The 13858-nt window shown below is 37.2% G+C and overlaps 1 protein-coding gene across 2 annotated transcripts in view; it reads left to right on the forward strand.

Moving 5' to 3' along the window:
- Positions 1-13147, forward strand: part of ADAD1 (adenosine deaminase domain containing 1) — a 47512-nt gene extending 34365 nt beyond the window's left edge. For both annotated transcript variants that reach the window (XM_055317097.1, XM_055317098.1), the window contains exon 11: positions 13034-13147. In XM_055317097.1, the coding sequence (XP_055173072.1) occupies positions 13034-13147 (114 nt within the window). The remainder of the gene's footprint in view (positions 1-13033) is intronic.
- The last annotated feature ends 711 nt before the right edge of the window (positions 13148-13858 follow it).

Here is a 13858-nt window from a genome sequence, read left to right on the forward strand (position 1 = left end):
ATCACGGTGCAGGTGTCCCGGCATTTCATTGCATCTGAATCTTTGGGGTAAATCCCTAACAGTGCAATTGCTGGGTCGTAGGGCAGGTCTATTTTTAATTCTTTGAGGAACCTCCACACAGTTTTCCAGAGTGGCTGCACCAGTTCACATTCCCACCAACAGTGTAAGAGGGTTCCCTTTTCTCCGCATCCTCTCCAACATTTGTTGTTTCCTGCCTTGTTAATTTTCCCCATTCTCACTGGTGTGAGGTGGTATCTCATTGTGGTTTTGATTTGTATTTCCCTGATGGCAAGTGATGCAGAGCATTTTCTCATGTGCCTGTTGGCCATGTCCATGTCTTCCTCTGTGAGATTTCTCTTCATGTCTTTTGCCCATTTCATGATTGGATTGTTTGTTTCTTTGGTGTTGAGTTTAATAAGTTCTTTATAGATTTTGGAAACTAGCCCTTTATCTGATATGTTATTTGCAAATATCTTCTCCCATTCTGTAGGTTGTCTTTGAGTTTTGTTGACTGTATCCTTTGCTGTGCAAAAGCTTCTTCTCTTGATGAAGTCCCAATAGTTCATTTTTGCTTTTGTTTCTTTTGCTTTCGTGGATGTATCTTGCAAGAAGTTACTGTGGCCAAGTTCAAAAAGGGTGTTGCCTGTGTTCTCCTCTAGGATTTTGATGGAGTCTTGTCTCACATTTAAATCTTTCATCCATTTTGAGTTTATCTTTGTGTATGGTGCAAGAGAGTGGTCTAGTTTCATTCTTCTGCATGTGGATGACCAATTTTCCCAGCACCATTTATTGAAGAGACTGTCTTTCTTCCAGTGGATCGTCTTTCCTCCTTTGTCGAATATTAGTTGACCATAAAGTTCAGGGTCCACTTCTGGGTTCTCTATTCTGTTCCATTGATCTATGTGTCTGTTTTTGTGCCAGTACCACACTGTCTTGATGAACACAGCTTTGTAGTACAACCTGAAATCTGGCATTGTGATGCCCCCAGCTATGGTTTTCTTTTTTAAAATTCCCCTGGCTATTTGGGGTCTTTTCTGATTCCACACAAATCTTAAAATAATTTGTTCTAAGTCTCTGAAGAAAGTCCATGGTATTTTGATAGGGATTGCATTGAACGTGTAAATTGCCCTGGGTAGCATTGACATTTTCACAATATTAATTCTGCCAATCCATGAGCATGGAATATTTTTCCATCTCTTTGTGTCTTCCTCAATTTCTTTCAGAAGTGTTCTATAGTTTTTAGGGTATAGATCCTTTACCTCTTTGGTTAGGTTTCTTCCTAGGTATCTTATGCTTTTGGGTGCAATTGTAAATGGGATTGACTCCTTAATTTCTCTTTCTTCAGTCTCATTGTTAGTGTATAGGAATGCCATTGATTTCTGGGCATTGATTCTGTATCCTGCCACGCTACCAAATTGCTGTATGAGTTCTAGCAATCTTGGGGTGGAGGCTTTTGGGTTTTCTATGTAGAGTATCATGTCATCGGCGAAGAGGGAGAGTTTGACTTCTTCTTTGCCAATTTGAATGCCTTTAATGTCTTTTTGTTGTCTGATTGCTGAGGCTAGGACTTCCAATACTATGTTGAATAGCAGTGGTGAGAGTGGACATCCCTGTCTGGTTCCTGATCTTAGGGGAAAGGCTCCCAGTGCTTCCCCATTGAGAATGATATTTGCTGTGGGCTTTTCGTAGATGGCTTTTAAGATATCGAGGAAAGTTCCCTCTATCCCTACACTCTGAAGAGTTTTGATCAGGAATGGATGCTGTATTTTGTCAAATGCTTTCTCTGCATCTAATGAGAGGATCATATGGTTCTTGGTTTTTCTCTTGCTGATATGATGAATCACATTGATTGTTTTACGAGTGTTGAACCAGCCTTGTGTCCCGGGGATAAATCCTACTTGGTCATGGTGAATAATTTTCTTAATGTGTTGTTGGATCCTATTGGCTAGTATCTTGTTGAGAATTTTTGCATCCATGTTCATCAGGGATATTGGTCTGTAATTCTCCTTTTTGGTGGGGTCTTTGTCTGGTTTTGGAATTAAGGTGATGCTGGCCTCATAGAATGAATTTGGAAGTACTCCATCTCTTTCTATCTTTCCAAACAGCTTTAGTAGAATAGGTATGATTTCTTCTTTAAACGTTTGATAGAATTCCCCTGGGAAGCCATCTGGCCCTGGACTCTTGTGTCTTGGGAGGTTTTTGATGACTTCTTCAATTTCCTCCCTGGTTATTGGCCTGTTCAGGTTTTCTATTTCTTCCTGCTCCAGTTTTGGTAGTTTGTGGCTTTCCAGGAATGCGTCCATTTCTTCTAGATTGCCTAATTTATTGGCGTAGAGCTGTTCGTAATATGTTTTTAAAATCGTTTGTATTTCCTTGGTGTTGGTAGTGATCTCTCCTTTCTCATTCATGATTTTATTAATTTGAGTCTTCTCTCTCTTCTTTTTAATAAGGTTGGCTAATGGTTTATCTATCTTATTAATTCTTTCAAAGAACCAACTCCTGGTTCTATTGATCTGTTCCACAGTTCTTCTGGTCTCAATTTCGTTGATTTCTGCTCGAATTTTAATTAACTCTCTTCTTCTGCTGGGCGTCGGGTCGATTTGCTGCTTCTTCTCTAGCTCCTTTATGTGTAAGGTTAGCTTTTGTATTTTGAGTTCTTTCCAGTTTTTGAATGGATGCTTGTATTGCGATGTATTTCCCCCTCAGGACTGCTTTTGCTGCATCCCAAAGATTTTGAACAGTTGTATCTTCATTCTCATTAGTTTCCATGAATCTTTTTAATTCTTCCTTAATTTCCTGGTTGACCCTTTTATCTTTTAGCAGGATGGTCCTTAACCTCCACGTGTTTGAGGTCCTTCCAAACTTCTTCTTGTGATTGAGTTCTAATTTCAAGGCGTTATGGTCTGAGAATATGTAGGGGACGATCCCAATCTTTTGGTATCGGTTCAGACCCGATTTGTCTACAGTCCTCTGCTCTACCAACTGAGCTATCGAAGGACCCCTAGAAATTAAAGACAAAATGAAAACAGATTGAAGAAAAATAAACAGAGCCTCAGAGATTTGTGGAACAATATTAAGTGCACGAACATGTCTGCGCTGGGAATCTCAGATGGAAAGGAAAGAGGAAAACAGGAAAAATATATGAAGAGATAATGACCGGAAAAATCCCCCAACTAGATGAAAAACATTAACATATTCAAGAAACCCAGCAAATCCTCAAGGAAAAAAACATTTGAAAAGATCCATACCTGCTAGATCTATTAGTCATAGAAAGACAAACACCATATGATTTCACTGATACATGGAGTTTAAGAAACAAACGAGCAAATTAAAAGACTCTAAACGATAGAGTGGTTGCCAGAGGAGAGGTGGTTGGGGAAATCAGTGAAATAGGGGAAGAACATTAGGGTACATGTACTGTGATGAGCAGTGAGTAATGTATAGAATTATTGAATCGTATTGCATACCCAAAGTTAATATAACACTGTATGTTAGCATAATGGAATTTTTAAAATAATTTTTTCAAAAGATCCATACCTAGATATGTCAGGTATGGTTGATTTCTCTTAGCAACAATGGAGGCCAATGTAAAATAGCCCAAACAGTCTTGAATAAGATGAATAAAGTTGGACAGTTCACACTTCCCTGGTTTCAAAGCTTATCACAGAGCCACAATAATCAGGACACTGTAATACGACGTAAGAATAAACCGATAGATCAATAGGATACAATTGATAGTTAAGAAATAAACCATAGTATATATAGTCAATTGATTTTTTTAACAAGAGTACCAGATAATTCAGTGGGGGAGAAAAATAGTTTTTTCATCAATTAGTCTTGGGACAACTTGATATCCACGACCTCATACCATGTACAAACTTTAACTCAAAATAGATGATAGACCTATATAAGAAAACTATAAAACTCTCAGGAGGAAACACAGAAGAAGATATATGTATTTTTAAGTTAGAGAAAGGTTTATTAGATCTGATACCAACAGTACTATCCATAAGAAAAAAATAGTATTTTAAGGGGAGGGGCAAGATGGCGGAAGAGCAGGGTCCCCAAATCGTCTGTCCCCACCAAATTACCTAGATAACCTTCAAACAATCCTGAAAATTTACGAATTCGGCCTGAGATGTAAAGAGAGACCAGCTGGAACGCTACAGTGAGAAGAGTCCGCGCTTCTATCAAGGTAGGAAGACGGGGAAAAAGAAATAAAGAAACAAAAGGCCTCCAGGGGGAGGGGCCCCGCGAGGAGCCGGGCTGAGACCGGGGCGAGTGTCCCCAGGACAGGAGAGCCCCGTCCCGGAGGAGCAGGAGCTGCACCAACCTTCCCGGGCGGAAAGGGGCTCGCAGGGAGTTAGAGCAGGACCCAGGAGAGCGGGGATGCCCTCGGGCTCCCTGAGACACTAACAGACACCTGCGAGCGCAGGAGAGTGCTCCGAGCTCCCTAAGGGCTGCAGCGCGCACGGCGGGACCGACCAGTGGGACCGACCGGAGCAGCTCGGAGCGGCTCGGGCGGCGGCTCCGCGGAGGGGGCTGCAGGGCGGGAGCGCGAATCCACCAGCGCAGGCCCCGGAGCACAGGGCTCCGGGACACAGCCCAGGATCCGGCCTCCCCCGGGACAGGCAGAGGCCGGGAGGGCCCAGGACAGCAAGGACGCTCCTGCCCCGAGCTGAGCAGATCAGCGGCCCCGCCCCGGAGCCTCCAGGCCCTGCGGACAGAGAACCGAGAGCCCCGAGCCCCGTAGTTCCTGCAGAGGCTAAATCCAGGCTTCCAGAGTTGCCATAGCAACTGCTGCTGTTCCTCCTGGGGCCCCACGGGGTAAACAACCCCCACTGAGCCCTGCAGCAGGCAGGGGCAGAGCAGCTCCCCCAAGTGCTAACACCTGAAAATCAGCACAGCAGGCCCCTCCCCCAGAAGACCAGCTGGACGGACCAGTGATACTCCCCCATGTTCCAATACAACTTGTTTTTGGCCACTCTGCACTGAGCAAAATGACTAGAAGGAAAACCTCACCTCAAAAGAAAGAATCAGAAACAGCCCTCTCTCCCACAGAGTTACAAAATCTGGATTACACTTCAATGTCAGAAAGCCAATTCAGAAGCACTATTCTACAGCTACTGGTGGCTCTAGAAAAAAGCATTAAGGACTCACGAGACTTCATGACTGCAGAATTTAGATCCAATCAGGCAGAAATTAAAAATCAATTGAATGAGATGCAATCCAAACTAGAAGTCCTAACGATGAGGGTTAACGAGGTGGAAGAATGAGTGAGTGACATAGAAGACAAGTTAATGGCAAAGAGGGAAACTGAGGAAAAAAGAGACAATCAATTAAGGGACCATGAAGACAGATTAAGGCAAATAAATGACAGTCTAAGGAAGAAAAACCTACGTTTAATTGGGGTTCCCGAGGGCGCCGAAAGGGACAGAGGGCCAGAATATGTATTTGAACAAATCCTAGCTGAAAACTTTCCCAATCTGGGAAGGGAAACAGGCATTCAGATCCAGGAAATAGAGAGATCCCCCCCTAAAATCAATAAAAACCGTTCAACACCTCGACATTTAATAGTGAAGCTTGCAAATTCCAAAGATAAAGAGAAGATCCTTAAAGCAGCAAGAGACAAGAAGTCCCTGACTTTCATGGGGAGGAATATTAGGGTAACAGCAGACCTCTCCACAGAGACGTGGCAGGCCAGAAAGGGCTGGCAGGATATATTCAGGGTCCTAAATGAGAAGAACATGCAACCAAGAATACTTTATCCAGCAAGGCTCTCATTCAAAATGGAAGGAGAGATAAAGAGCTTCCAAGATAGGCAGGAACTGAAAGAATATGTGACCTCCAAACCAGCTCTGCAAGAAATTTTAAGGGGGACTCTTAAAACTCCCCTTTAAGAAGAAGTTCAGTGGAACAATCCACAAAAACAAGGACTAAATAGATATCATGATGACACTAAACTCATATCTGTCAGTAGTAACTCTGAACGTGAATGGGCTTAATGACCCCATCAAAAGGCGCAGGGTTTCAGACCGGATAAAAAAGCAGGTCCCATCTATTTGCTGTCTACAAGAGACTCATTTTAGACAGAAGGACACCTACAACCTGAAAATAAAAGGTTGGAGAACCATTTACCATTCAAATGGTTCTCAAAATATACCCTAAAAACTATAGAACACTTCTGAAAGAAATTGAGGAAGACACAAAGAGATGGAAAAATATTCCATGCTCATGGATTGGCAGAATTAATATTGTGAAAATGTCAATGTTACCCAGGGCAATTTACACGTATAATGCAATCCCTATCAAAATACCATGGACTTTCTTCAGAGACTTAGAACAAATTATTTTAAGATTTGTGTGGAATCAGAAAAGACCCCAAACAGCCAGGGGAATTTTAAAAAAGAAAACCATATCTGGGGGCATCACAATGCCAGATTTCAGGTTGTACTACAAAGCTGTGTTCATCAAGACAGTGTGGTACTGGCACAAAAACAGACATATAGATCAATGGAACAGAACAGAGAACCCAGAAGTGGACCCTGAACTTTATGGTCAACTAATATACGATAAAGGAGGAAAGACGATCCACTGGAAGAAAGACACTCTCTTCAATAAATGGTGCTAGGAAAATTGGACATCCACATGCAGAAGAATGAAACTGGACCACTCTCTTGCACCATACACAAAGATAAACTCAAAATAGATGAAAGATCTAAATGTGAGACAAGATTCCATCAAAATCCCAGAGGAGAACTCAGGCAACACCCTTTTTGAACTTGGCCACAGTAACCGGAGAAGGACAGTGTATGTTCTCATTCATTTGGGGAATATGAATAATAGTGAAAGGGAATATAAGGGAAGGGAGAAGAAATGTGTGAGAAATATCAGAAAGGGAGACAGAACATAAAGACTTCTAACTCTGGGAAATGAACTAGGGGTGGTGGAGGGGGAGGAGGGCGGGGGGTGGGGGTGAATAGGTGATGGGCACTGAGGGGGACACTTGACGGGATGAGCACTGGGTGTTATTCTGTATGTTGGTAAATTGAACACCAATAAAAATTAATTTATAATAAAAAAAAAGAAAAAAATAGTATTTTAGACTTTATAACAGTAACAACTTTTGCATTTCAAAAATTAAGAAAACGAAAAGGCAAGCTATATAACTAGGAGAAAATATTTGCAAATCACACATCTGGTAAGGGACTTATACCTAGAATATACAAAAACTCTTGCAACTCAGTAATAGATACATGACCCATTTTTAAAAATTACCAAAGAATTTGAATAGCCATTTCTATAAAGAAAATGACCAAACCAATAAGAATATTAAAAGACATTCAACATCATTAGTCATTAGGAAAATACAAATAAAAATCACTGATTTACTACTTTATACATACTAGGATATATCAATAATAAAAGAGATATTAAGTGTTGGCAAGTATGTAAAGAAATCAGAACCATCACACATTGCTGGTAGGAATGTAAAATGCTATGGCTTCTTTGGGAAACAACAGTTCCTCAAAAACTTAAATATAGAGGGAGGGGTGCCTGGGTGGCTCAGTTGGAAGAGCATGTGGCTTTTGATCTTGGGGTTGTTTGAGCCCCACACTGGATGTAGAGATTACTAAAAAATAAATTTTAAAAAACAATATTAAAGAAGTAATAAACTTAGAGTATAACCCAGGAATTCCACTTCTAAGTATATGCATTAAAACATAAATTAAAAACATATTCACACCAAACTTGTACATGAATGTTCATAGCAGCTGTATTCATAATACACAAAAGGTGGAAACATCCCAGATATTTATCAGCCAATGAATGGTTAAATAAAATGTGTCATATCTCTTTGATCTTCCATAAAGGAGAATGAGGTATTGATACAGCATGGATCACCTACAGCATGGATCTACCTTGAAAACATTAAGTGAAGGAAGCCAGACACAAAAGCCCACAGATAATATGATTTCATTAATATGAAATGTCCAGAATAGACAAATTCATAGAGACAGAAAGTAGATGAGTGGTGTCCAGGTACTGGGGGAAGAAGAGAATGAGGACTGGCTGCTAATAGGTATAGGATTCATTTTTGGAGTGATGAAAAAGTGATGGTTGTATAAGTTTGTGAATATACTAAAAGCCATTTATTTTGTATACTTTAAAAAGGAACTTTATGATACGTGAATTATATCTTAAAGTTGTTAGAAAAGCATGCAGTAAAATGTGTTTATGGATTGGAAGAACACATACTGTTAAAATGTCTATATTACCCAAAGCAATCAACACATTTAATGCAATCCCTATCAAAATACCACCAGTTCAGAGAGTTGGAATAAATAATTTGAAAATTTGTGTGGAACCACAAAAGACCTCAAATAACCAAAGCAATCTTGAAAAAGAAGAAGCTGGAGGCATCGCAATTCCAGACTTGAAGCTGTATTACGAACCTTTAGTCACCAAGACAGTATGGTACTGGCACAAAAACAGATAATTGACTAATGGAAGAGAATAGAAAACCCAGAAAAGGTCAGCTAATCTTCAACAAAGCAGGAAAGATTATCCAAAGGAAAAAGTCTTTTGAACAAATAGTGTTGGGAAAACTGGACCAGTTTTTTACACCATACACAAAAATAAATTCAAAATGAATGACAGATCTAAATGTGAGACAGGAAACCATCAGATTCCTAGAGGAGAACAGACAGACAGTAACCTCTGTGTTGCATTGGTCATAGCAACTTCCTACTAAACACATCTCCAGAGGCAAGGGAAGCAGAAGCAAAAATGAACTTCTGGGACTTCATCAAGGAAAAGAGTGCAAAGTATACGAGACAGTCAACCAAAAGGCAGCAGAGAAGATATTTGCAAATGACAAATATAAAGGGTAAATACATGAAATACATAAAGAACGTATCAAACTCAGCACCCAGAAACCCAAAAAGTCCAGTCAAAAAATGGGGAGAAGACAGCTATAGACAGTTTTCCAAAGAAGACATCCAGATGGCCAGCAGATACATGAAAAAAATGCTCAACATCATTCATCATCAGGGTAATACAAATCAAAACCATAGTGAGATACCACCTCACACCTATCAGAATGGCTAAAAGTAACAACATAGGAAACAACATGGTGAGGATGTGGAGAAAGGGGAACCTTCTTGCACTGTTGGTAGGAATGCAAACTGGTGCAGCCACTAGGGAAAACAGTATGGAGGTTCTTAAAATAGTTAAAAATAGAACTACCCTACTATTCAGCAGTTGCACTACTGGTATTTACCCAAAGGATCAAAAGTACTGATTCAAAGGAGCACGTGTACCCAGATGTTTATAGTAGCATTACCAGTAATAACCAAATTATGGAAAGAGCCAAATGCTCACTGATGAATAGAAAAAGATGTGTGTGTATGTATAATGGATATATGTTACATATATTAATGTAATGTAATATTACTCAGCCATCCAAAAGAATGAAAACTTGCTATTTGCAACCACATGGATGGAGCTAGAGTATATTATACTAAGCAAAATAAGAAAAACAAATACCATATTATTTCACTCGTGGAATTTAAAAAAACAAAAGAACATAGGGGAAGAGAAAAATACAGAAACAAACCATAAAAGACTTTTAACTACAGAAAACAAACTGAGGGTTGCTGGATGGGAGGTGGGCGGAGGGGGCTAAATGGGTATTGGGTACTAAGGAAAGCACTTGTGTTGAGCACTGGGTGTTATGAGTGATGAATTACTAAATTCTACTGAAGCCAATATTACATGATATGTTAACTAGAATTTAAATAAAAGTCTAAAAAAAAGAAAAATGTTTAAAGTGCTGAAAAACCTGTCAGCCAAGAATTCTATAGCAAGATAATTCTTAAAAGCAAAATAAAAAAATTCCCAGGCAGACAAAAATTGAGAAAATTTGTTGTAGGCAAAACTTCCCTAAAAGGAATTCTGGGGCAGCCCCATTGCCACAGCGGTTTAGCGCTGCCTTCAGCCCAGGGTGTGATCCTGGAGACCCGGGATCAAGTCCCACATTGGGCTCCCTGCAAAAAAAAAAAAAAAAAAAGGAATTCTGAAGGAGGTCCTTAAAGTTTGGAAGAAATTAGACCACCGATACATAAATCTGCAGGAATCTACAGGAAGGAATAAAGAATACTGAAAATAGTAATCATAGAAGTAAATATAAAAAGGGTGTGTTTCTTCTGATTTTCTTTTAAAAGTGGAATTTCTTTAAAACAATTTTAACTGAATTACTGATTTTGTAGGAAAAGTAGATGGAATATAAACAGCAATAGTATAATGAGAGAGAAATAAATCAGTACTAGAACAAATTTAACTGTATTTTACCAGATTAAGTCCATATGAATCTGAAATAGAATATGGAGACATATTATAATTCCTAAAGTAACCGTGAAGAAAATAACTGGAAAACTACAGGCAGAATATTGGCACACTAATTAAAATGATGTAATAAAATGCATTTTAAAAAGACTAGTAGAAGGCAGTAAATAGGAAGTAGAGAAATAAAAGACATGGGCCTTCAAAAATAGTGAAATGGCAGACATGAACCCACTACATCTGTAATCACATTAGATTCTATTAGACTAAATGCTCCAGAGAAAAGGCAGAGAATATCAGATTGGGTTAAAAAAAAATAAAGCAAGATCCAACTATATGCCATCTGCAGGAAACATGAAATTCAAAAACACAAACAGATTGAACGTAAAAGGCTGAAAGAAACATACCATGCAAACAGTAGCAATAAAGAGAGCTGAAGTGTTTACATTAACATCAAACACATTAAGATGAGAAATATGAGACAAAGAACAGCATTTTATACTGGTAAAAAGGCTAATACATTGGAACACATAACAAATATAATAGTTGTATATAATTAAGTGGTAATTGCATGTGTTAGTAACAACAGAACCCCAAAATAAGCCAAAACTGACACAATTGAAAGGTAAAATAGATCATTCTACAATTATTGTAGGAGGTTTTAATAGTCTTGTGTCAGCAGTTGATAACATAACTAAACAAAATAAGATTATAGAAAAACAGTGCCAACTAAACTGGCCTGTCAGCAACACTATATCACAGCATAATATATTTTCAGGTACACATGGAATATTTTCCAATATAAACAATATAGCAAGTCTCTATAAGTTTAAGAGGATTAAAATCAGACATACGTTCTTAACCACTATGGAATTAAATTAAAAATCAATAGCGAAATGAAATCTGGGAAGTTACCTGTTTGAGAATTAAACAGCTTAACTTCTGAATAGCCCATGAGTCAAAGAAGAAATTATAAGAAAATTTAAAAAGATCTACAACTGAATGAAAATACAATATTAAAATCTGTGGAATCAAAGGCATGGTTAGAAAAAAAAACTTTAGTCGCTTACATTAGGAAGAAGAGAATTGTAAAATCAGTTATTTGAACTTCTACATTGAGATGTTAGAAGAGCAAATTAAATGTAGGAGAGAGGGAATAATAGAAAATAGTATGGAATTCAGTGAAATAGAAAGCAAAAAAATCAATGAAATAAAAGTATTCATTGAAAAAGCATCGATAATCCTTTAACTGATAAATTGGAGATAACACAAGTGATCAAAATTTGGAATGAAAGAAGGATCATCACCACATATCTCAAGAGCTAAAATAATTATAAAGGAATAATATGAACAATGTTTTGCCAAAAAATTAGACCTGTTAAATGAACACATTCCTAGAAAAATCTAAAACCTGACTAAAGAAAATACATAAATTGAACTAAAGTAGTTTAATTATTAAGATTCTCTTCCTAAAAATAGAGACAAACCAAGAAACAGATTGGGTTAAAAAATTAAATAAAAGCAAGATCCAACTATGTGCCATCTGCAGGAAACAAAATTCAAAAACAGAACAAACTGATGGTTATCACAGGGGTTGGGGTATGGGTTAAACAAATAGATTAGGATTGTCTCTGAGTACCAAGTGATGTATGGAATTGTTGAATTGCTATATTGTACACTTGAAACTAATATAACACTGTATGTTACCTGGAATTAAAATCTAAAAACTTACTCTTTTCCTAAAGAAAAGCAGAGTGCAGATATAGCCTTACTGGTGCATTCTATCAAATTTATATGCAGAAAAACCCCCCAAATTCTACAAAAACTCTTCCATAAAATAGAAAACATTTCCAGCTTCTTTTATGAGGTCCCTATAATCCTGTAGTTTACAGCAGCATTATTCATAATAGCCAAAAACTGCAAACATTCAATTGTTCATCGGTTGATGAATGCGTAAACAATGTGATAAATCCATATGATGGAATACTAATCAGCAGTAAAATGGAACAAACTACAAATACATGAAACAATGTGAATGAATCTGAAAACATTCTGCTAACTCAGAGAAACTTGACACAAAAGAGTTTGTATTGTGTTCATCAATATTTATGAAATTTCTAGAAAAAGCAGAACTCTAAAGACCGTAGATTCATGGTTGAGTTGTATCTAGGAATACAGATTGGAAGGCAAATGGGCACAGTGGAACTTTTTTGCAGGTGATAGAATTGTTTTACAACTTGACTGTGGTATGATTGCATACCTTTGTAAATATACTAACAATCATCAAACTGTATACTGTGAGTGCATATATGGTATGTAATTATACTTCAAAGCTTTTTAAAAAGTTCATCTATATGTTGATTCATAAAAAATGAAATCAAAATAGTGATGGTGGTTATCTATAGTTTGGGGATCACAGGCAGTTTTTATTTTCTTCCTTAGATTTTCTCTGCTTTTCAAGTTTTCTGTAATGAGTATGACTATTTTTAAAAAATGTTAGAAACAAATTGTCTTTAAGGAATGTCAGAAAAGAAAATGGTTAGTTTCAAAAATAATAAGAAAAATAGGAATTCAAAAATATTTTCATTAATTTTTAAAATGTCAGACTAAAGAAGATTAGGGCTACTTAACTTTTCATAAGCCAAATTCTGCCTATATTCTATAATTCAGTTTTTTTTTCTTTCTATAGTGTATGTCTGGATCCTATCAAGAAGCTAAAACTTTGTTGAAATCCTACTTGCAGCAGCATGGCTATGGCTCCTGGATTGTGAAATCTCCCTGTATAGAACAATTTAGTATGTGATTTAGGCAATCCATTGTCATATTAAAAATCTTTTATTTTTTTGGTGTCTTTGACTAGTAAATATGTTTTAAAATTTTTGGTGGTTTTCAGCTTTCAGAACAGTCTTGCAACAGCAGTGTCCAGATATTGCTGAAAATAATAATTTGCATTGAAATGTTGGGTTTTTTTTTCTTTTTGGAAAAATTATTACCTGAGTCATTATGCAGCAATTTTGTATTTATTTTTACAGGCATTATAAAGCCACTACCCTTTTTGTAGTTTAATAGAAAATTTCTTCTAAGTTTTTGCTTAAAGCTGTCCATACAGCAAATATAGTCAACATTATTTCTGGATAGTTCACTCAGGTTGTTTATTTTTTAATTAAAATTAGAATATGGGGATATGCTATTGTTGATTAATTCAACAAATATTTGAGTGCCTAATATTTGCCAATCACTATGCTTGTGTGATAGTAAAAATAGCAACTAAAACATCATTTCTCATGTCAAAAAAGTTTATGAATGCAAACTGCATATATGCATGCAGAAAAATGTTTACCATGTTAGAGAATAATTGTATAAATTAGCTATTCTGATTAAGGGTCATCATAAATGTTTTAAATAAGATTGCTCATTTCAAGTGTTATATATGATCTATCCAAATGTGATTTAATATTTATAATTTAGATAAGTAGGCATTTCTGATAATTAACAAAAGATTATTTAGCTTACA

This window comes from Nyctereutes procyonoides, unplaced genomic scaffold, assembly GCF_905146905.1.
Source record: "Nyctereutes procyonoides isolate TBG_1078 unplaced genomic scaffold, NYPRO_anot_genome, whole genome shotgun sequence".
NCBI classification, from domain to species: domain Eukaryota; kingdom Metazoa; phylum Chordata; class Mammalia; order Carnivora; family Canidae; genus Nyctereutes; species Nyctereutes procyonoides.